This window comes from Canis lupus, chromosome 13 (assembly GCF_048164855.1).
Source record: "Canis lupus baileyi chromosome 13, mCanLup2.hap1, whole genome shotgun sequence".
NCBI lineage: Eukaryota > Metazoa > Chordata > Mammalia > Carnivora > Canidae > Canis > Canis lupus.
In genome coordinates this window covers 57567262-57594075 of record NC_132850.1, presented here as the reverse complement: position 1 = coordinate 57594075, position 26814 = coordinate 57567262, and the positions used below count along the sequence as shown (strand labels likewise).

The following is a 26814-nucleotide window of genomic DNA, read 5'->3' as shown; positions in this document are numbered from 1 at the left end:
ATGGGATTTTACAATGCCATTTATTTGAAAAAGGAACATATTTTAATAACTGATTTAACAAAGCTCATTTCATTTCCTAGAATCTATTTTAAGAAAATACCATACTTCATCCTGAAATGCTCAGTTATAGAGGTGAAGTCCTTACACACTAGTACTCAATATAGGTTCCCTACTACAGTATTTCACAAAGCAACACTCCAAATTCAAAGCAATTATTACCTTTATTACTAATTTGGCATGTAACATATTCCCTTATGATGAATATATTTACATGAGTATATGAATTATTAATTATCCCTCCATTTTTATTGAATAAAAAGGGAACTATTGAACACAAACTGGAATGTAGGTTAGCTAGAAGCCAAGAACCATGCTTTTAATCTATTTGATATTGTTAATGACAAATTATGCTTTATCTCTTATGCTTAACACACAGTAATTACTCCAAAAAAGAAAGAATGTATAAGTGATTCCACTTAAACTTTTTCAAAACTACCCTGTGGAGTATTATTATACCAGCTTTAAGGTGCTGAAAGAGACATAGGATAATTGTATAACCATAAAGATGTCCAATTTGTTTACTGACAAAATTAGGTGTTTTAAATCATTTGACAGGTTAAAAGAGTAGACTAAAACCAGAAAATTTAAATTTAACAGGGATAAATATAAACATCTACATGCATACTATCAAAATGTCACTTGCACAAATGCAATATAAGGGATACCACACTGGAAGAATAATTGTGAGAGGAGATGAGAAGAATTATCCATAAAATTGAGCTGGATAAAAGCTCCATATGAGCCAATACCCGATGCCTCAAAACTGTCATATAATCACGGTTACATCATAAAATAGCAAGGGAGACAGAAAGTTCTACTAAAATCTGCATTGTTGGGTACTGTAGGACCTTATGTAAGTGGTAGCACCCCGTTCTAGACATAACTTAGGTGAGATAATGAGTAAATGTATTACTGAAAGAGCAGAAAACCTAGATGACAAGAGGTTTAGGAAAGTACATGAAGTTAGGAATGTTTAACCCAGAAAAGAGGCTTAATGGAGTAGGAATTCTTTATTTGAAGCAGAGTTATATAAATATTCATTTGTGTTGCTTTAGAAGAAATCTAGAACCATGAACTAAAATTATAGAGAAGCAGATTTCAGCTAAACATAAGGAAAAGTTTTTTCATAATTAACTCTTCCCTATAATAAATAATTACTGCTATGATTTACTAAACCCTTAGCTTGTACTAGACAGTAGGGTATAATTATGACACATTATGTAAGGACTATCTTGCAAATATCAGTGCTAATTGTAATTAAAAATCTTACACAGAGGCTGAATGTCAGTAATTCTATAAAGAAAGATAAATTGTATTAAGTGGTTTGAGAGATTCCTAAAGTCCTTTCAAGTTCTTAAGGTTATCTTATCTAACACAGCTATTACCAAACATTAGCTGGTAGCAAAATGGGGATAAAAGGGATGGTATGACAGAGAACAACAGGAAACGAGAGACTCATTGAATGGAAAAAAAAAATCTATCGTGTAATAAGATTTCCTGGTAGTAACTATTTCTTTATGTTCTGAGATCTCTGTCTTCCTTATTTTGGCAGTCAGAGGGGAAATATTAAAATGCCCTTACTTTGTAAAAAGTATAGTGCTGATATAGTGCTAGACAACAGCCTAGAGGTTTTCTTAACATCCTTAGTTCATAAATTAAAAGTTGCCACACTTAGGTAAGTGAAAGATGATTTTCTTGGGGATCCCTGGGTGGCGCAGTGGTTTGGCGCCTGCCTTTGGCCCAGGGCGCGATCCTGGAGACCCGGGATCGAATCCCACGTCGGGCTCCCTGCATGGAGCCTGCTTCTCCCTCTGCCTGTGTCTCTGCCTCTCTCTCTCTCTGTGACTATCGTGAATAAATAAATAAAATCTTTAAAAAAAAAAAAAAAAAAAAAAAAAAAAAAAAAAAAAAAAAAAAAAAAAAAAAAAAAAGAAAGATGATTTTCTTAATGTTAGCAATAATTTGATTAAAAATTGTACATAACTAGATAATTAGGTTTTTTAAAAGATTTAATTTATTTGACAGAGAGAGAGGGCACAAGCAGGGGGAGCAGCAGATGGAGAGGGAGAAGCAGACTCCTCACTGAGCAGGGAGCTGGATGTCAGGCTCAATCCCAGGACCCTGAGATCATGACCTGAGCCAAAGGCAGACACTTAACTGACTGAGCCACCCAGGCACCCCAATAATTAGTTTTATAGGGTGTTTCTTAAATCTCTTGAAATTATTAATGTTTTAATATTCTTAAACATTACTAAAACATTCAATATTTTCTGGTACAGAAGTAAACAATCTTATGACTTTATCTTTTCATCTCTAAAAACTACAACTACTTACAGACAACTATAAGTTGTTTTGATTCATTAAAAGGTCATACTTACAAAAAATCTTGCAGCAGGATTTGGCTTTTATTACTTATAATATTAGTGAACCTAACTTTTAAATATACTAATTAATTACATAGTCATCTTTGTTACAAAATGGTACTACTTAACAATAAAAACCTATTTTTGTACTGGAATGAAACTATAAAGGTGTGTGTGTGGGGGGGGCAAATCCTGTGCTTTATTGATGATAGATATGGTTTGAAAAGGAAAAGCACTTACTTGCAACAAAAATACCGATGAATTAATCAAAGCTTATTATCACTGCCAATATAATTTAGTAATTATTTTTCACATTCGATAGTCTATGCTCTAGCCTGTCTTTTAAAACTACTTAAATACCAGGCATTTAAAGTGGCTGAATTATGTGATACGTATCTCTTTCAGATCAAATTTAAAGTTCAAGTAACATAAAAGCAAAATATGTTCATTTTTAAAAAATAAATAATTTTAAATACCAGGAATGGAAAAAATTGATGTCTAGGTTTGATTCTGAGTACCATAAACACTAAACATGTGACTTAACCTCTTTGACCTTACCATGCTTATATTGTATCAGTGGAGATACCATCACCTAAGTGTTTAGAACTACAAGGTTTAATTGACAAAAGATATGAAATAATACCTAGCCAGCTGGTATATATCATAAAGATTCAATAAGGGAAAATTTTATTCCTTCTAAGATAGTCTAAAAAGTTAGTTGCACTCAAGGTTTGGGCAATCCATTATTTAAAAACACATAGATGGGGCAGCCTGGGTGGCTCAGCGGTTTAGTGCCGCCCAGGGCATGATCCTGAAGACCCAGGATTGAATCCCACGTCGGGCTCCCTGCATGGAGCCTGCTTCTCTCTCTGCCTGTGTCTCTGCCTCTCTTTCTCTTTTGCTCCATGTCTCTAATGAATAAATAAATATTAAAAAAAAATAACATAGATGACTGGATTAATACCCTTGTGCAGATACCCTTGTGTAGAACTGCTAATGTAGGTGGATCTATAATGCCACTCCCAGAAATATTCAGTAATGCTAATTCTGTGAGTTTGATCCAAAGACACCAACGTACAACCAAGATGCTACTAAGCACCTATTATATACTGTGCAAAAAGTATAATATGGCAGACAAGATATTATCTGCTTTTAAAGACTATTTTCTCCTTAGGAATTTAATTTTTAACAAATATACTCTCATTTTAAAAATACAATGTCTTCAGGGGTGCCTGGGTGGCTCAGATGGTTGAGCGTCCAATTCTTGATTTTGGCTCAAGTCATGATCTCAGGGTTCTGAGATCAAGTTCACATCAGGATCCGCACTGGGCATGGAACTTGCTTAAGTTCCTTTCTTCTCTTTTCCTTCCACTCCTCCCCCCTACTCTCTCACTTTCAAAAAAAGAAAAAAATCTAATGTCTTCAAATAAATATCAAAATGTGTAGGTTTTCTGATGGTTGAATAATCTTCATTCTAAAAGAAAATGACGATGTTTATAAATGGAAGCACTAATCAATAACTTCACAATCAGGAACAGAATTGTGACTGCCCCTCTGGTGTAATTAAATATATTCCAGACAGGAAATGCTTCCAAGTAATTTTGCCTGGAAAATAATTAAATATAGAAGACTGTCTCAATATAGAAAATATTTTAGATGCCAAAGAAATTCTAAGTGTTCTCTTGAAAAAGAAGTCAGCCTATGATATATGACCACATGGGCTCAAGATGGCAACATTCAATCGTCCTCATAAATAAATGAACAAAGCCCAAACCACACATCCAATTTTTCCTTCTCCTTAAAAGCTCTAAAAAGGCAAACCTATTCATAATGTTAGTTGCATTTTGAAATTTTCAAATATCACCATGCTGATATTTTAAAATAATACTAGAATAATTAATTGTACATATCAGACTATTATAATTAGAATTGTTCACAATTGGCCAGATAGATCATATTCATGGAAGATTATATCTCCTGGTTGTTCCATAAAATAGCAGTTCATAGTATCAACAAATAACCATAGATTAAATACTAAACAGAATAAAGCAGTCATTTATTCATTCTACACTTGACCCTCAAGACTAAGTGGGTAAGACAGGAAACAAGAAATCTGGAATGAACTTTAGAAATCATCCTGGGAAGCTGAACAGTGTGGTAGACCTAAGCAAAATGTATTGATCTTCATACGAAATGCTCACTAAAGGACCACCTTAGAACAAATGTACAACAAAATCTATTTTCCCTGATGGCTTGTATTTTATAGCTTTTTCAATGACAGAAAGTAAAATAAAAATCTGTTGGACGAAAATCTAAAAATATATGCTCACAACCCAAGGGACTTATAAGACTGCAAACAAAAAACAAAACTATAAGATATGAATATATTATACTCAAGCTACTGCAAAACATGGTATTTACAATAAAGGTAAAAATACAGTAGGGAAGAGAATGAGACAACTATTTTCACAGAGAGGCACTTCTCTATGTGAGAAATGATACACGAATCTATAGTAACCACTAACCCCATAAAATATTCATGTGGACATTTCAGCTTCCATCAAGGGAAACCCACCCACAATTTTAAATCTGGGGCTAGGACATTTTCAGTCTTTTTCCAAAGGCAGCTCTATCTTTCAGATATTTTGTTTTAGTCGTTGATTATTAAATCACATTGAACCTCGGAGCATAATCAGTAGCAAATCACACCTTGTGATAACAAAAGAAAGCAGCCACTAATGTCTTAACCTAATAGAACAAGGAGATGGAAAAGACTGAAGGTAGCATATTTATTTGGACACAAAATGAGTCAGTAAAAAAGAAAAAGAGAAAAGAAAGTACTCAAAGTAGAGGATAATAAAAAGAAAAGAATTCAACTCTAAAAAAATAGTAATTGGAGTTTAAGGGAAAAAAGTTTTAAATATATTGCTAGGTTATTTATTTATTTTGCACTATCAAACTGAAACAATTTGTAATAAATTGGATTGGATTATGCTGAACATTAACTACTAGTCACCCACAGGATGTTGTCAAAACTACACATGGTGATATTGTTTTTGGAGAGTATTGGGTGATGAGGACCTAAAACTAGTCTTACTGGTATTGGCATAAGACCCCAAATCCATTTTTAAATGTTATCTAACAGACATTTTACAGGTATGATTACTATACTTTCATTACCATATAAAATTGGACATAAAAACTTTAAGTATTTTATAATTCCACATAATGGCTCATAATTATCTTAAAAGGGAAGGAGTGTTAGCTTTTTTTTTTAGGGGGGAGTGATGGGGGGGCTAGATAAAATTCCTAAAGGGAAAAAAAAATCTCTAATTGAGAAAAGCTAAATAGGGGATCCCTGGGTGGCTGAGCGGTTTAGCGCCTGCCTTTGGCCCAGGGCGCAATCCTGGAGTCCCGGGATCGAGTCCCACATCGGGCTCCCTGCATGAAGCCTGCTTCTCCCTCTGCCTGTGTCTCTGCCTCTCTCTCTCTCTCTCTCTCTCTCCATCTATCATGAATAAATAAATATAAACTCTAAAAAAAAAAAAAGAAAAGCTAAATAAATTAAGTAAAAATGTCTATCTTTAAAAATCACTACAGTAACTGCAAAATGGATTGTTGGTAACCATTCAATACACTTAATATATTTAAAACACAATTATTTCATGTAAAACATCTTAAAATTCTTCTGATTCCACCCAACGTTAGCTTGGAATCTTTCCATTTTCTCCCAGTATCTATAAAAGAAGCCACAAGGAAGAAAAGGAAGTAGTGAGAAAAATCATACAGGAAAACAAGGTTAGGGTCAGCCTCGTAGGTATGGGGCCTGTGCAGTCACAAAGGACTCTGTTTACAAGGGCCCCTTCACTTGGGAAAACTATTTTTATTTTAAAGAACAAGCAATGGACAAACTACGGTTATTCAAAAGTAGATATCTGGCAGATATTTTCTTGAAAAATGAACAAACTGAGCTTGTCACTTCAAGGAAAGCAGCTGATAGTACTTTGTTTGCCAATGATAAAATTTTAGCTTTCAAGTAAAAATTAGACTTTTGGAAAATGTATATCCAACACCATAAGCCTGACAACTTCCCAATAAGTGAGGCTTTTTTAATGAGACTGGTAGTGATACTAACAAATGTGTATTTTTGTATTTTGTATAACATGCCCAAATTTGGACAACAGCTTAATTTAGTGACCAATACTTGATGTTACAAAATCATACATGAGTAAAAAGACCCATGGGTAAGTAAGACCAGTGGGTTGTTGTTGTTTTTAAGATTGATTTTATTTGTTTGTTTATTTATTTATGAGAGACAAAGAGAGAGACGCAGAGACAGAGGCAGAGGGAGAAGTAGGCGCCATGCGGGGAGCCCAATACGCCACTCCATCCCGGGACCCCAGGATCATAACCTGAACCAAAGGCAGACGCTCAACCGCTGAGCCACCCAGGCGCCCCGACCATAGCTTTACATTCTTCAAGGCAACTAAATTTTTAAGAAATTACTACCTGTCAAATTTTGGTTAAGTGTATCAATAAGATTATTTGAAAAAGCTGTTAAAATACTCCTGCCTTTTCCAAATACCTGTGTGAAGTCAGAATTTCCTCATAGACTTTATATACTTGAACCAGAAGAGCATATCATAACTGAGTACAGAAGTAGATATGAGAATCCAGCTGCTTCTATCAGGCCAAGTATTAAACAAAAGTACAAAACAACACTATTCTTCTTATAAATTTTTTTTTTTGTAAAATATAGTTATTTTTCACTAAAAAACTTATATAATATACAATAGGTTACTATTTTTAAATTAATAAATAATTCTTAAAAATTTCTCAGTTCCAGTTTCTAGTATGGCAAACAATGATATAGATAACTCATATAAACAAAAGCTTCTTGGAGCTCTCAAAAAGTTTTAAGAGTATAAAAGAGTCCTGAAATGAAAAGCTTTGACAACTACAGTTCTAAGAGATGAACTAGAAAGTAATCAGCCTTTTTGCTCGTTTAATGATTCCACAGTTATCAAACATCCATAGATTCCTTTAAGACAAAATCCTGTGTTTACATGAAATACTACTTCAGCTGACCCCTCTAACACCTTAATCTACTTGCAGAATGGTTAGTTGCTCATACTCTTCTGTTTTAATTAAAGCTAGGCAAATGTTTGTACAAAGGAGACATAAAAAGACTAAAGCTATCAAGTGTCCACTGTCAAGGGCATCAATATCATCAAGAATATCAATGATGTCCAAGTATTCTCTACATCTCAGTTAATTAGGATGCTCATGCTTATGTCACAAATCAACAAATGGCAAAATGATCTTTTTCTTGCCTGGGTATTTCAAAATTCCTGATGATTCAGCTTTTTAAGGCTTCAGTTTAAAAACTGTATAAAGAAACAGACAGAAAGTAAAGTATGCTAATAATTAGTGAAAGGAAAATGTTAAAATTTATTTTGAGATTTTAACTTTATTTGCTAACATTTGCAAATGCTTTCTGGAAGTGGCCAATTATCATTACTATCCTCATAGACATTTAAGTAAAAATCAAGACAACCTGAATATTTTCTTTTTCACCCTCAAAATCTGCCCTTCTCAATTAAGTCTCCCAATCAGTCATCTCAAGGAGCAATTCATATTTTGGAATGGCTCACTCTACTGTCACAGCATTACTCCTGTAGACTAGCAATTCCAAATTCCATATTACATCCAACTGTCACCTGTGTTTCACTTGAAAGAGAGAAAGGAAGATGTAAGAAAAAAAAGGGCTACTTGGTCTCATACTAAGTCCAAAAGAAATTGCTCTGATATAAACAATTACTCAGTAAGGCTTTTTCCCCCAAGTAGATTCTATAATTATTTTTTTTCCAAAATATCTTAGCTATTTTTTCAGCCTCTGTGTAATTTAAACCACAAAGGATAATAGGTACAATGTGAATGGGGTGTGTCCAAATCAGTCAATGGTTTACTACTGATATTCGTAACACTACTGAACTATATGTTTAAAAATGGTTAAGATAGTAAATGTAATGTTATGTGTTTCTTACCAAAAAAAAAAAGAACAACCACTGAATTATGCACTTTACATAGGTAAATTGTATGGTATGTGAATTATAACTCAATAAACCTATTATTTTTTAAAAGTGTAAGTTTACTCCTAATCAGATTTTTGGTTTGCTTTTTTGTTTTGTTTTTGGGGTTTTTTTGTAGCAAAGATTTGAAAAAAGGTTTACTGCTGACATATGGATAATGACTAATGTTTCCTGAGACAATAAGGGGGAGATCTTATATACATATAACATCTAGTAGGCATTTAAAAAATTTAAATATTTCCTTTCACAAGTGATTTAAACCTAACACCTATACACTGGCCACAAACTAGAGTTTCTATCAGAGGTCAACAATACCTTCTAGCGAATAGAAAGGGATTTCAAGTTAATAATGTTTTAACACTGGATTCAAAATCAAAGAGAAAATTTCTGGTCACCTGATATTTGAAACAGCGAGACAGACAACTTACTGATAACTTAATTGTAAAAAGATCAATTCAGCACTGTTAGGAAATCGGTCTGAATATCAAAGTAGATTTTCCCAAAGAAAAGAGACATTTTTCAAATCAGCATGTAGCCCTGCAAAATCTCACAAAGAAAAAAATCACATACAAAATGAAACAGTCTAAGATGAAAAGAATCTTTGCTGTGGCGACCAAGAGCTAAATTTTAGCCAAGTATATTTAAAACATACACAAGCACAGTGAACCACCAGTGTTCACAATTAGAGGCAGGACAAAGTAGCAGTGATCTTTCTGACAAATAAATAGTTTGAAATATTGCATGACTTGCTACACAACACCCTTATTACTTTCAATTTCCAAGTGCAACCAAAAGATGAGTCCAATTATGACATCAATACAAGCTTTCTTTCAAAATGGAATGAAAGAACAGTAAATCCCAGTGGACACGGGAGTTCTGCAGCAGAGATGATGTAATATATAAAAATAGACATCCTCTAACAGAAGCTGAAACTTGGGTAAACAGCACACTGCATACTATCTTCAACTGCCTTGCACGAATTTGCAATGCATGCCGTTAATAGCGCAAGAGAAATTATTCTGTGTTTTAAACTATTTCCGGATTTACATGTCAATTTCTATACATACTCTATAGTATAATTTCCCAATCTGTATAAATTAAATGAACATAAATACCTGATTAGAACTGCAAAAGAGAGAAATAGTCCCCCCAAAGCAAGGAAATTAAGACCCTGCAGCAGTTTTTACATGCTGCATTTTGTTAGAAATTGCAGCACATATGGCACAGAATTGTTACATCCACCTATTGTTCAAAGACCTTTCCACAGGGAGCTTTCTGCAGGATTTTAAAATGCAACATGATCTAGGTGAAGAGGAACCAGTAAGCCTGCTGATAATGGGTGTGAAAAGCAGAGAATATTTTTGACACTTTCAGACTCTGATGCAAACATAAAACATCAGGCATGCATACAGTAACTAGGATGTACATCACTACTGTCTAACGCTCTCTCCACACCTCTCTTTCCATTCTTTACCAAATCAGCTTTCACATTTCTATTGGACTTTCCTGGATTAAAGAATATTTTCCTTTGAGCCAAGATATTAAGAAATCATGCCTGATTCCTCAAGTGTCCAATGTGCCTCCACGTACCTAGAATTCCCTGCATTTTAGTTGCCCATTTATTTATCTATATCCCCTATGAAACTAAAAGGATAATAAGGGCAAAATATGTCTATCCTATAGACCTTTATAGCCCTAAAGTCTGGCACAAACATGAAACAAGGTGAGCATTCAATAAATATTCATTAAATGAATAAAATATGTAAATGAAGATACTGAGCTTTCCTTTCTATGATACAAGGAAGAGAATACACACATTTTCTAAAACTCCATCCTATTATAATTCACAGAGAGGCATTACGACATTATTGAAGACAAAGGCTTTAGGTTCAATTAAGCAAACAAATGTTTGATGAATTTAAAGAAGAATGAAAATGTTGAAATAATTAACAATCTCCCCTGTATTTGAATATTTTCTTTATAAGCATATAAACAAATTTTAAGATATCAGCATATGAATAAATCATAGGTGTAATATGATGTAAAATGATTGTTGTAAGTTAAAATCCTAAGATCTTAATATTCTAGGAAATTAAGTATACAAGTCACTGATATATTACTCAAAACATATTCTCTTACCGTTAAGCAGCAAATATTGCATTAAATGAAGATTTCAGTAAAAAATAAGTGAAAAAGCAAAGCCATGACATGAGTGAAATACTATTTTTAATGAAAGAATAATCCAGTCAAAAAGATTTGTCTAAAAGTGCATAATATCTGTAATTTTTCATTTGTTTCCTTATCTAACAATTTTTGAAACTAACGAAACCAAGTAGTCTTTAACTGAAAATGGAAATAACTTAAGTCTTTTTTAAAAAAAATCTACTTCAGAGAAATATGATATAACCTAAGAATGATTATATAACCATTATAAGAAATAGAACTTGTTTTATATTATTATAAAGAATAACCATATAAAAAATGGGACTCATTTCCATAAGCCTCATGCATGAATCAATCTTATTACATTGGTGCCACATTTTATAGATATTGTATTATCACGGACTATAATACAAAAAGTATTCTCATTTTATATTAACTTAATAATTTTATGTAGTATTTTTTATTACCTCTTATACATCTGCACCAAGAATTTTAAACTAAGCCCAATCTACTGAAAAATGTAATACATAATTATTAAACAGTGCTCTGAAATGTATATTCATATTGTAGAAAAGGACTACTAATAAAATATTGGGAGATACCTTTTTATGTGACCAACAGGCTTTCATTACTTCAAAAATTTTGCATTGATTGAAACTTTATGAATATGGTTTATGATATACTGTGTTCAAATCCTCCTAATTCAAATTTGTATAAATGTCCTTTGGGACAGTATGAGTGTGCTTACATTCAAACAAAACATTTCAAGATTAAAAAAAAAAAATTAAACGTCACAAAGCCATCTTGGATTTTGACTTTTTTCATCCTAACAGCTACTAGTCATGGACATTTCCAAATATTATCTAAACTAAATGAAATCTCATAAAATGTTTGGCTGAGAAGTTGTGATAGCTGAGGAATACCGATCCTTTCAATATATAATCTTCTTTTGTTTTGTTTTGTTTTTTCATATTTTAAAAGAAGTCACCTTCATTCATTGAGTTTATTGTGTTCTGCAGTAGACAATGATGTGAAGAGCTTTGACTCTGGAACCAGACTTCTGGGGTTTGAATACTATTTCTTAGTAGCTGTGTGTCCTTGAGCGCATCCCCTAACCTTATTCTTTCATTTCTTAATCTGTAAAATGTAGTAATAATAATCCATTCTTCACAGGGTAGATATGTATATTAAATGATTTAATTTATGTGAAATGTTTTAGAACAGTAGTATATACATAGGTAATATTCTATAGATGTTTGCTAATTAAACTATTAAAAAAAAAAAAAAAAAACAGCTATTCTTTTGGGGGTAATAGGAATGGGAGTGGAAAGTCATCAGAACTTCAAAGCACCGGGAGCATTTCAATTGTTTCAGCCTTCCCAGGCTGAAGTGTCTGCTGGTACGTGTATAAACTCCATGGTGTAGACAAGTTTTCTTCCATCTTCGGTCTAATATCTCTGTACAATATTTGCTCTTTCTAAACTGAGAAGGCAGAGCTCTCTTTTTATTAAAATAAAAAAAATAAAAGATGACAGAACAGGTATGTGCCAGTCTCCCTATTACTCCAGTCAAGTAGGTTAAGTCCTCCTTTTAAATATCTTCTAAAATAAATCACAAACTCCTGGAAAAAATTACCCATAAATATAGATAGGTAGGGCCTGTGATTATAGGTAAAATAAAGCTTTTCTCCTCTACCCTATTCTGAACTCACAGACAAAATTAACTTGTTCAAAGTCTAAAGAGACTGACCCAAAATCTTTCAGCCTCTGCCAAGAACCTTATTTTTTGTTACCTATTCTAAGACTGAAAATTTATGGGGCTCCTGGGTGGCTCAGTCAGTTAAGTGGCTGCCTTCAGCTCAGGGCATGATCCCTGGGTTCTCCACATCCAGTTCCCTGCTCGGAGGGCAGTCTGCTTTCCCTCTTCCTCTGCCCCTCCCCCTGCCCATGCTTTCTCTCTTTCGCTCTCTCAAATAAATAAATAAAATCTTTACCAAAAAAAAAAAAAAAGACTAAAATTCATGCCACATCCTATTTTCTGGCAATCTTAAATACAGCCTCAACCTCAACACATCAAAATGTAGGAAAATGCTAATGAAAGCCATCTCCAATATTCCCTTCTCACTGCATTTTAAAGTGCTTATTATTCTCTCCGCAAACCTCATACACTTGCCTTGAAAAACATGTCTTGAAAACACTTGATATGGACTATCTGAGTACTCACGGTTCTGAAGAAAATTATTATAATCTGTTCTAAAATACTGCAACACGTCTAATTTTAAAAAGTGTACATAAGGTATAGCTCATAACTCAGTGTACATTTTCAATTCAATTCCTACTTTTAAACAGGAATCAGGCTAACTGGTAATTTTTCATATTAAAAAAGAGGAAGAGTAATTATATATTGATGCATCTTTTAAAATATGAAAGTTCTATATTTTTAGAGTATAGCATTACCAGATAAAAGCCCAAAAACACTAGAGCAATTTTAAAAAGTAAAACAATTACATCAAAATTTTATTAAATTTAAAAATGGCATGAAAATACTTAAGATTCATCACATCATTTAAAATTTAGCAGTGCTTCTAAAGTATAGTATAGCAGCAATGACACCTGTGGCATTTTAATATGCATTCTCTTGCACAGAACATACAATTACTGCCTCATTTTAATTTGAAAACCTATACAAGTATTTCATGTTTTCAGGCAAGGTTACTGACTGAAAGATATTATATGGACAAAGATATTGTCAAAGATATTATATGGACAGCAGACTTCTTCTAATGTGAATTAAATTGTATATGATCTTTTTCCTGTGCAATAAGAAAACACAATCATAAAATTTTACTAGTTACTTAACCAATTCATTTCCAGAGATAAATCAGTTTTCCTGTTTTCCTTCCTTGACTCCAAATTCCCTGATAACCCCCAATCTGAACATTTTCTAAACAGTAACACTGCAAATCATAAATTAGTCATGTGTTGGCATGGAAGAAATGAGCAAAGATATTATTATAGGCCTCTTGATTAAAATAAAGAATGAAATAAAGCATGAAATCTGGTTAAAAATAAAGTGCAAATAAGAAAACACAAGCATTCTTAGATTCTCATTTCCTTTCTGACTTAGCCCTTATTCTGACTAAAATTTTACTAGTAGTCCCAAAATGCTCTCATATTGGGATTCCTGAAATTTAAAGCTTTCACCTACAGCATTTAAAATGTAAATTTCTAATGGATTTCCCATAAGCTTTCTCATAAGAAGCAATTAAATATCCATTATGACTACCTGTCTTTCCCTCTTCATTTCTTTACTTGCAAATCACATCAGTTAAGAACAGTGCTTCTACTCATTCTTAAAAACAAGCAGGTTGCGCTTAGGTGGACCTGAGGTGGACAATGCATCACTACATCTGCACAAATAAACTAGACTGTGCCATCACCTGAACCACTGATGGTTTAAGAGATTTTACTAAATTAGGGCAAAATACAAAAGAACAAGATTAAGCCAAACACATCAATATTATAAACTTATTAGTTACAATGCAAATTCACAAATAAACTTAGGTTAGTATTAGGAGACCACACACAAATTACAATACCTGAGATTTAGTGCATTCCTTTGAGCCAAAATGAAATGAGTGCCATAAAAGAGGAAAGGAAAAGATGAACATTATCAGACATGCTATAGTATATCTGCCAAAATGAAGATAATGTTAAAATCAGGTTAAGAATGACCATATAGAATTGGCTGTATGTATAATGTTCTCTGTTTTTTAGTCATGCACTTGAAATTATTTAAAATCACCTGTGAAGTATGATCATGCATTTTCTAAATAAACTTTTCACCCTCAGTCCCTCTCTACTAAGGTTCTTTCAAGGAGAAATATTTCTGTTACGGATAAGGAAATATAACTTAGGACTAATGAGGAATAATAATTTTCATTTCATTCTTTTAATCCTGTGGCACCATATATACAAAACAAAATATTGTTGTTTTTTTATGTTAAAATCATGTATTTAGATGAAAGAATATTACCTAAATATAATTAAAACACACCTCGCACACAATTAAGAAGATCCAATATTTTCTATTATGACCATATTGTTGCCAATCAGAACTCATTTAGTAAAATTAATACCAGCATGTCATATATTAGTAACCTAGTACATGATCCATTAGTAATCAAGTTAAACTTTTCATCCTAGCACTGAATATTCCCTAATAAAAGTACCTATTAACCAGGTATTTCTTAAAACCATTAAATCAAAATGAGAAAATAAGTAATCTCGTAATAATAAAAAAACCCTACACACTTTTAAAAATCAGACCAGAAAAGGGAAGTCACATAGGGAAAAGTGAGTGAAATATTCCACAAAGGGGAGGGGGACGGGACACAGGGGAATAAAAGAGAGAAACAGTTATATGATTCCCTCAACTTTAGTGTGAAAAATATAAGACTATAGAATTAAACCAATCTGCTTAACACTAAATTTTAAGTAACTCATACTCTCACTATCTTAGTATGGAATCTGATGTGGAAAAATAATTTCAGAACAGAAAGAATATTAACAATATTAGCACCAGGCTAAAATAATATATGTAACTATTAATATGTACGACTATTTTTAATCCAAATTTCCTTCTTCCATGATGCTATATCAACACTAAAAATACTACCTTCTTTTACAGACAATGCTAACAAAAAAACCTTTCATAGGTTTTTTTTTTTTTTTTTAAATACCAAGTCTCTCCAAAGGACAAACAAAGCTCTCTTTATGATGAGCAAAAAGCTACCCTTTCCAAATGAGCTCAATGAAATGATTCAGCTATAAAATTCATGTTAAATTAAAATAGTGCATGGGTAGTGAAAGGAGTAGGCAAGTAGCTGGTGGTCAAAACTGCTTAAATATTCACACACAAAGAGCTCTCAGAAATAAAACATATGAAGTGATGAAGTGCGGGTATCAAGTATATCATATCACTAAGAGTTACTAAAAATTGAATATATAATTTTAAGGCTATATATATTTTCCCATGTATTTTGCATTTAATACTTACAAAAAGAAAGAAAAATGCAGGTAAGCAAAACAAATGAGAAATGTAAAAGAGCTGTCAATTACCTACTTTTATGTTTTCCATATTTTTATTTTAAAACTGATTTCACATATAATGACTACTTACTTAATGGTATTTATGTACAGACAAATCACCTTTGACTCTATAATGACATATGTAAGAACTCCTGTTACTTTCTTTCTGAAAATAGAAATCCTCAAATATATTCTCAACTATTTTGGATTGGCCACCGGGGGAAATGAGCATGGTGGAGCTAAGCAGAAGGTAAGGAGTATGAAAAATAAGGTCCTGAAACTGACTACATTGGGGTCTTCTATAAATCATTCATTATCTGTGCCTTGGTTTCCTCAAACATAAAAATACTTTATTAAATATTTATGAAATAAATGATGATCAAGTGGGCTACAGCATTTAAAAGGATCTTTGAACCTATCAGAAATACTTCAGATCAACTAAACATTGGGATTTTTGAAAGCACTGCTTCAAATTATGCTTTCACTTCATCATGTTAAAAACAAAAAAAATTATCAGGTACTATTCTTGTAGTGGTATGCGAAGCTATGAAAATAGCCTATATTGCTATATCTACTTTTGAAATAAAAAATAAGTGTGATGCCAGTCACTGGGGTAGGGGCAAGGGAAGCTCAAATTTTAGATTAAGGTAAGAACTTAAAATATCCCAGTTACAACTGCATAGCTGCACACACAAAGCTAATCCTCAGGGGACATTTTAAAAAATAAAAGGGCTAAACAATGTCTTTTGATATCTTATTTCAATGCTCTTTTAAACTATTCATACTGTATGGGTTTCCAACAAAATCTACACTTTGGATAAGCATATCACAGAAAGGAATAATAATTCCTTTAAAATAGGAAATCTACATGTCTTTTCACATAATTCCCAATAAAAAACTAAAGATAAATAAAAATATTATACTTTAATAACTTACCGTATGATAGCCTCGAGGCAAAGGTGGTTTGCCCACAGGATAAGGATCCACAGTGTCAATAATTGTTTGTCTTTCACCTTTCTGGTTGATTTTTCTAAATCTCCTTCGAGACTGTCGATGAGAAGCTTGACGCTGAAAATATTCTTCATTTTCATCCATATAGTCCACCTGAAATAAAACCCCCAAAAACTTATTTCCTCAAACACAACATTCCATATTAAGACCAGCGGCAAAATAAAACTTACAGGTAGGTCCATATTCATTCATTCTGCAAAGACATTTGTAGACAAACTACGGTAACAGACTAAGTGTTTCTGAACTTCTCTGGAACTAACTGGTTTTGAGTAACTTTTCTTTTATGAAGAAGCATTTTCAGTTCCACTTAGGACAATATGAGTAACTCTTGAATTTCCTGCAGTTTCAAAGGGAAGGATATTTTCAGTAATCTTTGTACTGATTTATTAGTGAAAGAACTCACAGGATACATTGCCTCAAATTATGAAAGCAACTGCCCTCATTGTCTTAATCCTGATGTACATGAGTAAAGCTATAAAAACCCCCAAATCCCAAATGACTCAAACAGGACTGCTAGCAGAATGGCTTTGTTACCTAAGGGTTTCTCTTCCTACTTTCAATCTGTGGGTTCAGTTTCTCTTTTTATAAAGTGTTATTTTTGAAAAAAAAAATCCTCATTTTCAACATTTTAGAAACTGATGAATGGACTAACCCAGAATAAAAGTTACCTTAGGTCAATCCTCCTCATACTTATATAATGAAAATGTGATTACTCACAATCAAGGCATACTAAGATTCTAAGACTATTCTCACACTAGCAAACTAGTAGTTTGTATGATACCAGCAAATGTAAAATCCTCAAAGAATATTGAAGATCAAAAGTCCCTTAGAGAAACACTAAATAGCACTAGCAGAGGCCAAAATCTCTAGGAAATATCTAAAACACTTTTCAAGACCTGTTGCTGGAAACTCCTATGTAACCACTACATTTTTCCAATCTTGTATCTTTACTCACCACCACGCTACTTTCTCCCTTAAGAGTAAATTTTGTGAAATTTTACCAAAGGTTTTCACTAGCTTTGACAAGGAAGTTTTCATTCTGATAAATTCCTCTCCTACATCATAGGGAAAAACCCTAACTCTTCTCTAAAAATAGACTTGTAGTTTTCTACCAAATACTTCATTAACTGTGAATAAAAAGCTTTCACCATCTTCTATATTAGGCCAGAAAATTGGGGGGTTGGTATGCTGGCTAGACACTCTGTTGAGAACTTTGTTTCTCTTTTTAACTGAATTGTAGGATTTAAAAAATATATTGATGTAGGATAGACACAAAAAACAGAAATTGGTTTCCTTATGTTAACCATTGCCTGAATTCATACCACTGTGACTCATCTGAAGTATTTCATTCATTCCAATTAATATCTCAAGAAATAAAGTTCTGCAGTTCAAGTATTCCCTCCAAATTTCAATTAAGTGGTATTATCAAATATTGATTTGACAAAGTTCAATCACAAAACATTTAGGTACTTGCCCCTTTTGAGTCTTTTATCCTTTTCATTTCATTGAATATTATAAATAATTACAGTATTATGATTATGAACTCAGATTCATACTAAAAATTATGAAATATAAATATAAATATATCTAAAGTTATAAAATATATAATACACTATTATAAGGACTTTGTTAAAGGGCTTTTATTTTGCAACTTTTTTTAGGGAAAAAAGTCTTCAAAGAAGTATTCTTACCACAATCATTTCAGAAGGCTCTAAAACAATGCATTCACAGCCACGCCTAAAGCTTCCTGCAGAACGCTTGCCAAAACTAGGGAGAAAAAAAAAGATTTATGAAATATAAATTGTAAATTTAGGCCAACTCTTCAAGTAAGTGAAACTAAAGAACAAAAACTACTGGAGAAAGAGAAACTCTTTAATCATTATTTACACAGAATGACAAGGAACCATTCAATTTCTTACATTTCAGACATATATTTTTCCGAAAAATTCCAGTATCATGTTTTCAAATTGATAACATATATAACAGAAAATCAGTATGAATGTGTTGTATATTAGGCTGTTTTAAATCATTCCCAGTTAGGTGAAGACTTAGAATATTCTAATGGATGGAACTGAACCAATGGCAAGCTATAAAAATACGCAAAGTATAAAATGCATATAAATTTTCTTCTATAGGGCAGCCCGGGTGGCTTGGTGCCACCTTCATCCCAGGGCCTGATCCTGGAGTCCCAGGATCAAGTCCCACACTGGGCTCCCTGCATGGAGCCTGCTTCTCCCTCTGCCTTGTGTGTCTGCCTCTCTGTGTGTCTCTCATGAATAAATAAATAAAATCTTAAAAAAAATTTTTTTCTTCTATAATTGAACTCACTTAGGTTAAGCATTTCTTTCACCCAAAAAGTGCATTTAATTTTTCTAAATTTTCAAATCAACTTATTCTAGATAAGTTTAAGGAAAAGTATTCAACTTTAGACTTTTCTTAATTCAAGTGGTTATGCATACTATAAAACCATTTCTCCTGAAATTTTTCACTAGTGAACTCAGACACAGCAACTTTGCCCTACGTGTGATAACTCCCACCTTAACACCATAGCATATTTATTCTGACACAGCTATATATGCACTAGAACCATGAAGTGAAAATCCCTGTGCAGATTAGCCATTGGCTCGAAGGAATTCTATGGTAGGAAAATATTATCTATTACTTTGGAGATGGAAAGTCTGCATCCTCTAAAATGTGCTATTAAAAAATACCTCCAGGAAAGTCTTTTAAGGAATTGAAATACATTAGAATCTGAAGAAACTTTCTTGGTAGCCACAGAAGACTCGAGCCTTACTGAACAACATAAATATGTGAACCATAGGAGAAATAATACTCTCCCTCAGGTAATTCCTTGAATACACAGAGCAGAAAAGGCAAATGCACACAGAACGTACTCTAGCAAAGGAGGATATACTATTTCACTTATCAAAAAATCTATTACTTCAAATATAGTCAAGAACCCAGAAGTAAAGACCGGCCCCAAAAGAGCCAAAGAGTAGGTCGTGAATGCACATGCTAGGCCTAAGGACTAGGCCTCTTGACTCAAACGCAAAGATGATTTACTCTTTGCTTACAAACCGGAAGCTGTAAGGTAGGAATTAACAGGAAGAGTAATGAAAAATGTTAAGCTAGAAATTCACTAAGTCCACAAAATACTTTTGCTTTTCCTATGTTATTCTTTGAAACAATAAATATGTAAACAAAAGTAAATATCATTATTTATTAATAAGCTTTTTAAAACCTTGGATCAAGTTCTATAAACTGTTTTAAAAACGCAGTTCTGGAAAATAAGTACAGAGATAAAAAAGGAAACCAGACAGAGATGTATAAGAGATAAGATCTACCCTAAGTGATATTAAGATCAGTTTTTTTTAAATATTTTAGATGATTTAGTAGAAACAAATGGAGAGAAATCTTCAGGTTTGCAAATGACATATAGATGTTTAGACAGTGAAGTACAAAAAAAGGCCAAGAAGAATAAAGAACAAAATATTTCATTAAGTTTTATGTGAGGGCAAGAAGGCAATAAATAGAAGATCCAATCTATACAATGAACTATCCAATGTGAAAAGTGATCAAATGCACACACCATTTAATGACATTAAACAATAAGAGGTTCTCACATTTTAAATGACATAAATGAACACTAGAAGTCTTTAAAGCATGAGCTGCTAACATAATAAATAATACACAAAACGCACCTCAAAATGATGAACACACTAGGAAGTAATAAAAAATAAAAATTACTATACCTACCCATATAGAAAACTATGTAAAACCTATGATATAGCATTGCCCTAGTAAAGTTTCTAAGGGGAAAAACACAGACCTGAAAAGTCTCCAACAAAAAAATTAAGAGATTCCAAAGGGCTTTCCTGTAAGTTCAGAGGTACAAATTAAAAGAACCCTTCCTATTAATAGCAGCTACAACTTGGTATCATTTAAGTTTCTAAAATCATGATTTAAGAAAATCCATGAATGATACAAATTAAATAAGAATGTGGGCAATTTAAAAATATACTTACAATCCTTAAAGGTTTTAAGAAAAGTCAGAAAAAAAAAGGGGCAGGGGGGAAGGAAGGAGAAAGAAAAGAGGGAGAGACGGAGGGAGGGAGATAAAAAAGTCAGAAATCACAACAGCTTTTTTTGCAGAAATGGAAAAGCTAATCTTCAAATTCATATAAAATCACAGGGGGCCTATGCAGCCAAAACAGTCTTGAAAAAGAACAAAGGCAGAGGACTCACACTTTTTTTTTGTTGTTTTTTCTGGACTCACACTTTTAATTTCAAAACTCACCTCAAAGCTATAGTAATCAAAACAGTATGGTACAGGATAGACGTATAAAACAATGAAACAAAATTAAGAGTCCAGAAATAAACCCATATATCTATAGCTAACCAAATTTTGACAAGGATGCCAAGTTCAATCAGTGGGGAAAGAACAATGTGCTAGGACAACTGTACTGACACATTAAAAAAAAAAAAAAAAAAGAGTAAGTTAGTTGCTTACCTCTCACCACATACAAAAATTAACTGAAAATCATCACTGACCTAAATAAAAAAGCACAAACCATGAAACTCTTAGGAAATAAACGGGATAAATCTTCATGACATTGGATCTGGCAATGGATTCTTTCGGTTTTCTCCTCCAAGTTTTTATTTAAATTTCATTTAGTTAACATAAGTGTAATATTAGTTTCAGGTGTTGGATTTAGTGATTCATCACTTACATACAACATCAGGTGCTCACAAGCACCCTCCTTCATACCCATCACCTGTTTAACCCATTCCCCATTTCCCCCTCCCCCATCTCTCCTCCAGCAACCCTCAGATTGTTCTCTATAGTTAAGTCTGTTTTAGGTTCAGCAATGAGATTCTTAGACATGACACTTTATAAAAGCCGAAGAAGCAAAAGGAAAAATAGATAAATTGGACTTCATCAAAATCAAAAACTTCTGTGCATCAAAGGACATTATCAAGAAGCTGAAAAGACAAACAGGAGGAAATATTTGCAAATCATACATCTGAGAAGTGTTTAATACTCAGAATATATATATATATATGTATATATATACTCCTATATACTCCTATAATTCAACAAGACAAATGTAAAAAAAAAAAAAAGAAAAAAGAAAAAGACAAATGACCTAATTAAAAATTGAGCCAAGTATTTTAATGGACTTTTCTCCAAAAAAAGGTATACAAATAGCCAATAAACACATGAAAAACTGATTAACATCCTGGGTCATTAAAGAAAGGCAAATCAAATCCACAATGAGATACCATTTCATACCTGATGCCAAATGTGCATCAGATACTAAGATGATAATTAAAAAAAAAAAAAGTGTTAAAGAGAACAGAGAACTTGGAACCCTTGTTACTTAGCTGGTGGGAGTGTAAAGTGGTGCAGTCATTGTGGAAAACAAATTGGTTCTTCAACAAAAGGCTAAACAGAATAACCATATGACCCAGCAATTCCACAACTAGATTAATACTCAAAAGTATTACAAACAAGGACTCAAACAGATACTTGTACATCAAAGTTCACTACAGCATTATTCACAATAGCCAAAAGGTGGAAACAACATAAATATTCATCAATAGATTACTATTTAAACAAAATGTGATAAATACATACAAAGGAAGCCATAAAAAGGACTGAGGTTCTGACACATGCTACAGCCTGGATCAGCCTTGAAAGCATTATGCTGAGTACAATAAGGCAGTCACAAAATGACAACTATAAGATTCTACTTATATGAAACATATAGAACAGGAAAATTTATAAGGACAGAAAGTAGACTACATATTATTGCAGGTTATAGGAATGCTTAATGGTTACAGTTTCCATTTGGGGCCATGGAACATAAATTTTGGAAACAGGTAGTGCTCACGGTTACACAAGTGTGATTGTAATTAATGCCACTGAATCATACACCTTAAAGGTAAAATGGCAGGGGTGCCTGGCTGGCTCAGTCAGAAGAACATGGAACTCTTGATCTCAGGGATGTGAGTTCGAGCTCCACATTGGGTGTAGAGACTACTAAAAAAATAAATAAATAAACTTTTAAAAAATAGTTAAAATGGTATGTTTTATGTAAGGTTAGAGGTTGAGTTTCTTGGCAAAAATCCAGGGTTTGGGGGATCCCTGGGTGGCTCAGCGATTTAGCGCCTGCCTTTGGCCGAAGGCGCAATCCTGGAGTCCCAAGTCGGACTCCAGGCATGGAGCCTGCTTCTCCCTCTGCCTGTGTCTCTGCCTCTCTCTCTCTCTCTCATGAATAAATAAATAAATCTTAAAAGAAAAAAAAAAACAAAATCCAGGACTTGTATAACAGAAAGTGGGAACACTACCTCTCTAGCCAAATAACAGAAAATCTTAGGAACAAGAGTTAACTTTGATGACTTAATTACACCACTGATAAGCCTGGAACCAATCTCTTTTCTACATTAATTAGCAATGAAGTGAGAGAAGTTGTAGGTAAAAGTGGAACTACGAAGAAATGGGGAAAAGGTAAACAAATATTACTGAAATATTTTTGAAAAGCCAATTATACCTAAATTTTTTTCCACGCAACAGTAAACCCATGTTTTAAGTTTTATCCCTGGCCATAGATTAGAGGGTATGGCCATGCTAGCCCCATCTCCACGATTTTGCTTCCTGTACCTCCTTCCAAATACTCACTGGACACGAACAACAAAATCTATATAAACTCTGTAATCAATACAGAGCTTGCTAAATATAGTCCCTATTCTTACATAGGTGGGATGTGAGAATGTACGTATCTTCTACAAAAGGTGAGTACACAGCAAGTTATGAATACAGACAGAATATTTATTAAGTACCACGAGTTAAGGAATATCTTTTGCTTCCTATAGCTGCATCTCAAAAGCAGAACAGATTTGTAGAACTTCAGAGTCGAGAAAAAACTTAGAAAATCACAGAGTACAGGGTCTCTTGGCACTTTTCAGCTTCAAATCTGAAAGTGAGGCATAATCCAAGCTACTACATTCAAAGGTTCTCAAACATTTGTTTTCAGGAAAGGCCCCCAAGTGATTCTACATATGACCAATGCATTCCTACTTCCCCCTAAGAACTGTCTCTCTAGTTCAGTTTTCCTTTCACAATTGAAGAAACTAAGCCAGCTTCTCTGAGGGAAGGTTAAACGAGATGCCTGAAACAAAAGATTCCATGATCCAGGATTCCATCATTCTACACTGACCTTACCCTTTCTCTTGCTTTCCACACTCAATAACATAAACTCTGGTCTTTGGTCAGCTTGAGGTTTACAGAGGAATAGTTTCCAGACCTCCTCAGGCACACTGCTACCATGTATCGCATTCACCCATAAGGCACAAACTCAATGACAGGTGGGGAGCAGAATTTTGTTAAGAGGTAAATTCTCAGAGGTTGGCTAGGCTCACTCACTGCCTAGTTGAGTAAAAAAAAAAAAAAGACACATCAGCTTTTGTAATTCAGATGGCAATTCAAATTCAGCAAAATTACAAATTACCATCAAGAGCTTGAGGGTTAGTTACCCTGGGAAAGTCAAAGATTTGAATGTCAAATCTATAAAAACCAAGCTTCTTCAGGCAGCTGCTGAGAACTTCAACTAGTAAAATATCTGATTCTTTGAAATGGCACTCATAATGCCACATACCATGATAAACAATATTTTAAAGTTTAAACTTCTTAATTTTTAAAGTCATGTAGCTTATTTTTAGACTTTGAATTAAATTTTTAAAAATTCCTGTCTTCTCATAATTTGTGTATACTCACAAATACAAATGCATAATAACTTTCAAAATCAAGAAGGATGTGGGTAACTGTTATCAATGAGACTTGGCCTGAAATATATAAAAACTTGTTAACCCTTTCTATACTAAATAGCAGCCTTTCACAAGAGACTATAAAGTCAGAAAGAAAGAAATAGGCTGATAGGAAGAAGTACACTATGTTTTAAGAATGCTGATAGTCTTCTGGTTCTACACAGTATAAAAATTTAATTACTTCAGCCTATTTTAAATTCTTCTAAAACTGTTCTGTATGAATATACTATAGAGTTTGGCTTTCAACTATTAACCTCAATGTAATTTCAGAATGTCCTTATTATCTTACATTAAATACAACCAAAGATGACAACTAAAAGTGATGCAGGTTTACTTTTGGTCAATCTATTGGTTCTCTGAGCTATTAAAAAAAAAAAGTTTAACTCACAGAAATGATCACTGAAAAGACCACTTACAGCACAACAAGCAGATTATTCCTAAATGCTCATACCCTCTAAGTACAACCAATTTAAGAATGGTTGCTCCACAAACAGTTTAACAATCCAGATTTCCATTCCCATTAAGTTTTTGTACAGAATAAATTTAAAATTAAGAATTACAAGTTGTTCTAAAATTGAAATGAGCTAACAATACTTTTACAAGTGTAAAATGACTTTATAGTAGTAAAGATATGCAGACAAAAAATTACCAAAAGTAGTCTTTTACATAATGTAAGACTGAGAAATTTTTAATAGCTTGATAAACTTTCTTTCAAGTAAGTTCAAGACCTACAACCAGAAAGCACAAATGTTTGAAAATATAAAGTCTTACCTAGTTTTCATAAATACACCGGACGGGGTACTGGGGGATCTTACTCTGGTAAGGCCGTCCTGTCTTAACTTTCTGTGACCACATTTTCCCGACCCAAGTGGAGTCAAGAGCACTTTTCACCAGCGTGAGTTTCCACGAAAGGCAGTTGCTGAATACAGAAGCTTCTTCTATCACTGTCCCTAAACTTGCCCTTTGTATGGGCCTCCACATTCTTGTTGTACGTCAGAACTGCCCAGTGGAATGCAATTCCTCAGTATTGGAATGTAAACTTATTCATGTCAGGCTATACCCAGCAAGGGAAGAAGACACAGCAATCAAACTGAGATTATACCATGGGCAATCCCAATTTACAAAATGATCTAAAATATAATACTCCAAGATACCAATTTTTATATCTATTTCTAGATAATGGTAAGTAGTTACTAAACTTCACATTTCTCTGTAGGAATTTAAATAAATGGCTGAACATGATGCTCCTAAACCAAAATCAATCAATTACTCAGGGCTCACAAAAAAATATTCACATGACACTGTCTTCAAATAGAAGAATAACAATTAACTATAAGGGGGGAAATCTAACAAGTAACTGCTGAGGTCATCAACCCATTCTCAATCAGTAGAATATTCAGGAGTAAATTTTAATATACATATAAAAGGAACATGGTCTGAAAAACTAACCATAAAAATGCATTTAATCTTTCTATTTTGTCCTCACTCAGTTTAACCAAAAAGGGGGGGAAAAGGTAACAATTATTCAAAACAGAAACATACACACACCAAGTATACATACAAGTTACATGTGTGTGCAAAATTACAAAGTGTTTCTAAAGCATGGCCTTTAACAAGCTCATATTTCAGAAGTAAGTATTTGGGAAAACTAAATATGCACTTAGGAGTCTCTAAATTTCTTTCAAGACTCATGTAGAGTATATACTAACAAATACACTAACAATCACCCTGCACAAATTAGTGGAGGTGGACTGCTCCACAGCAAACCCCAACATTTAACCTTCGCTTAAAATAGAGCAACAAGAAAAATATCACAAGCAAAGGCCTCATAAGCTGTGTCTTCTCCTCCCTGTTCATTCCTCAGCAGCCTGTTGTCTGTTTAGCTACAGGAGAAGTACTAAACATTTGCTATTGATACTATTAACATGTCGATTCATTTAAAAATAAAAAAATCTAACCTGCACTGTCTTCAATATCTTTGAAGCACCAGTAACAGCAATACCGCTGCCACCTTCTATAGGAGCTCTTTTCTCTGCAGCAGTGAGCACTCCCCATGTCCCTGTGTGTTTTCTCTCAGTGAGTCCATGCGGCTGTAGCTCGTGCAGAAAGCCAACATTCCTTCTGAAGGCTAATTTCCTGCTTCGATGACCCACCCACCCCTCCTGGCTGCAGTTATGTGTTACGCATGTAGTATGGGCACTGTTTCCG

The 26814-nt window shown here is 33.4% G+C and overlaps 1 protein-coding gene across 13 annotated transcripts in view; it reads right to left on the bottom strand.

The window, feature by feature from the left end:
* Positions 1–26814, bottom strand: part of RAPGEF2 (Rap guanine nucleotide exchange factor 2) — a 242043-nt gene that overhangs the window by 97253 nt on the left and 117976 nt on the right. For 6 of the 13 annotated variants that reach the window (XM_072773789.1, XM_072773792.1, XM_072773794.1 and 3 more), the window contains exons 5-7: positions 18471–18546; positions 16705–16872; positions 14277–14294 (exon numbers count right to left, since the gene is read on the bottom strand). In XM_072773789.1, coding sequence (XP_072629890.1) covers positions 14277–14294; positions 16705–16872; positions 18471–18546 — 262 coding nt within the window. Of the gene's footprint in view, positions 1–14276; positions 14295–16704; positions 16873–16949; positions 17079–18470; positions 18547–25377; positions 25661–26564; positions 26753–26814 lie in introns of those variants that run through there. The other 7 variants (XM_072773790.1, XM_072773795.1, XM_072773797.1 and 4 more) reach the window with 6 other exon arrangements.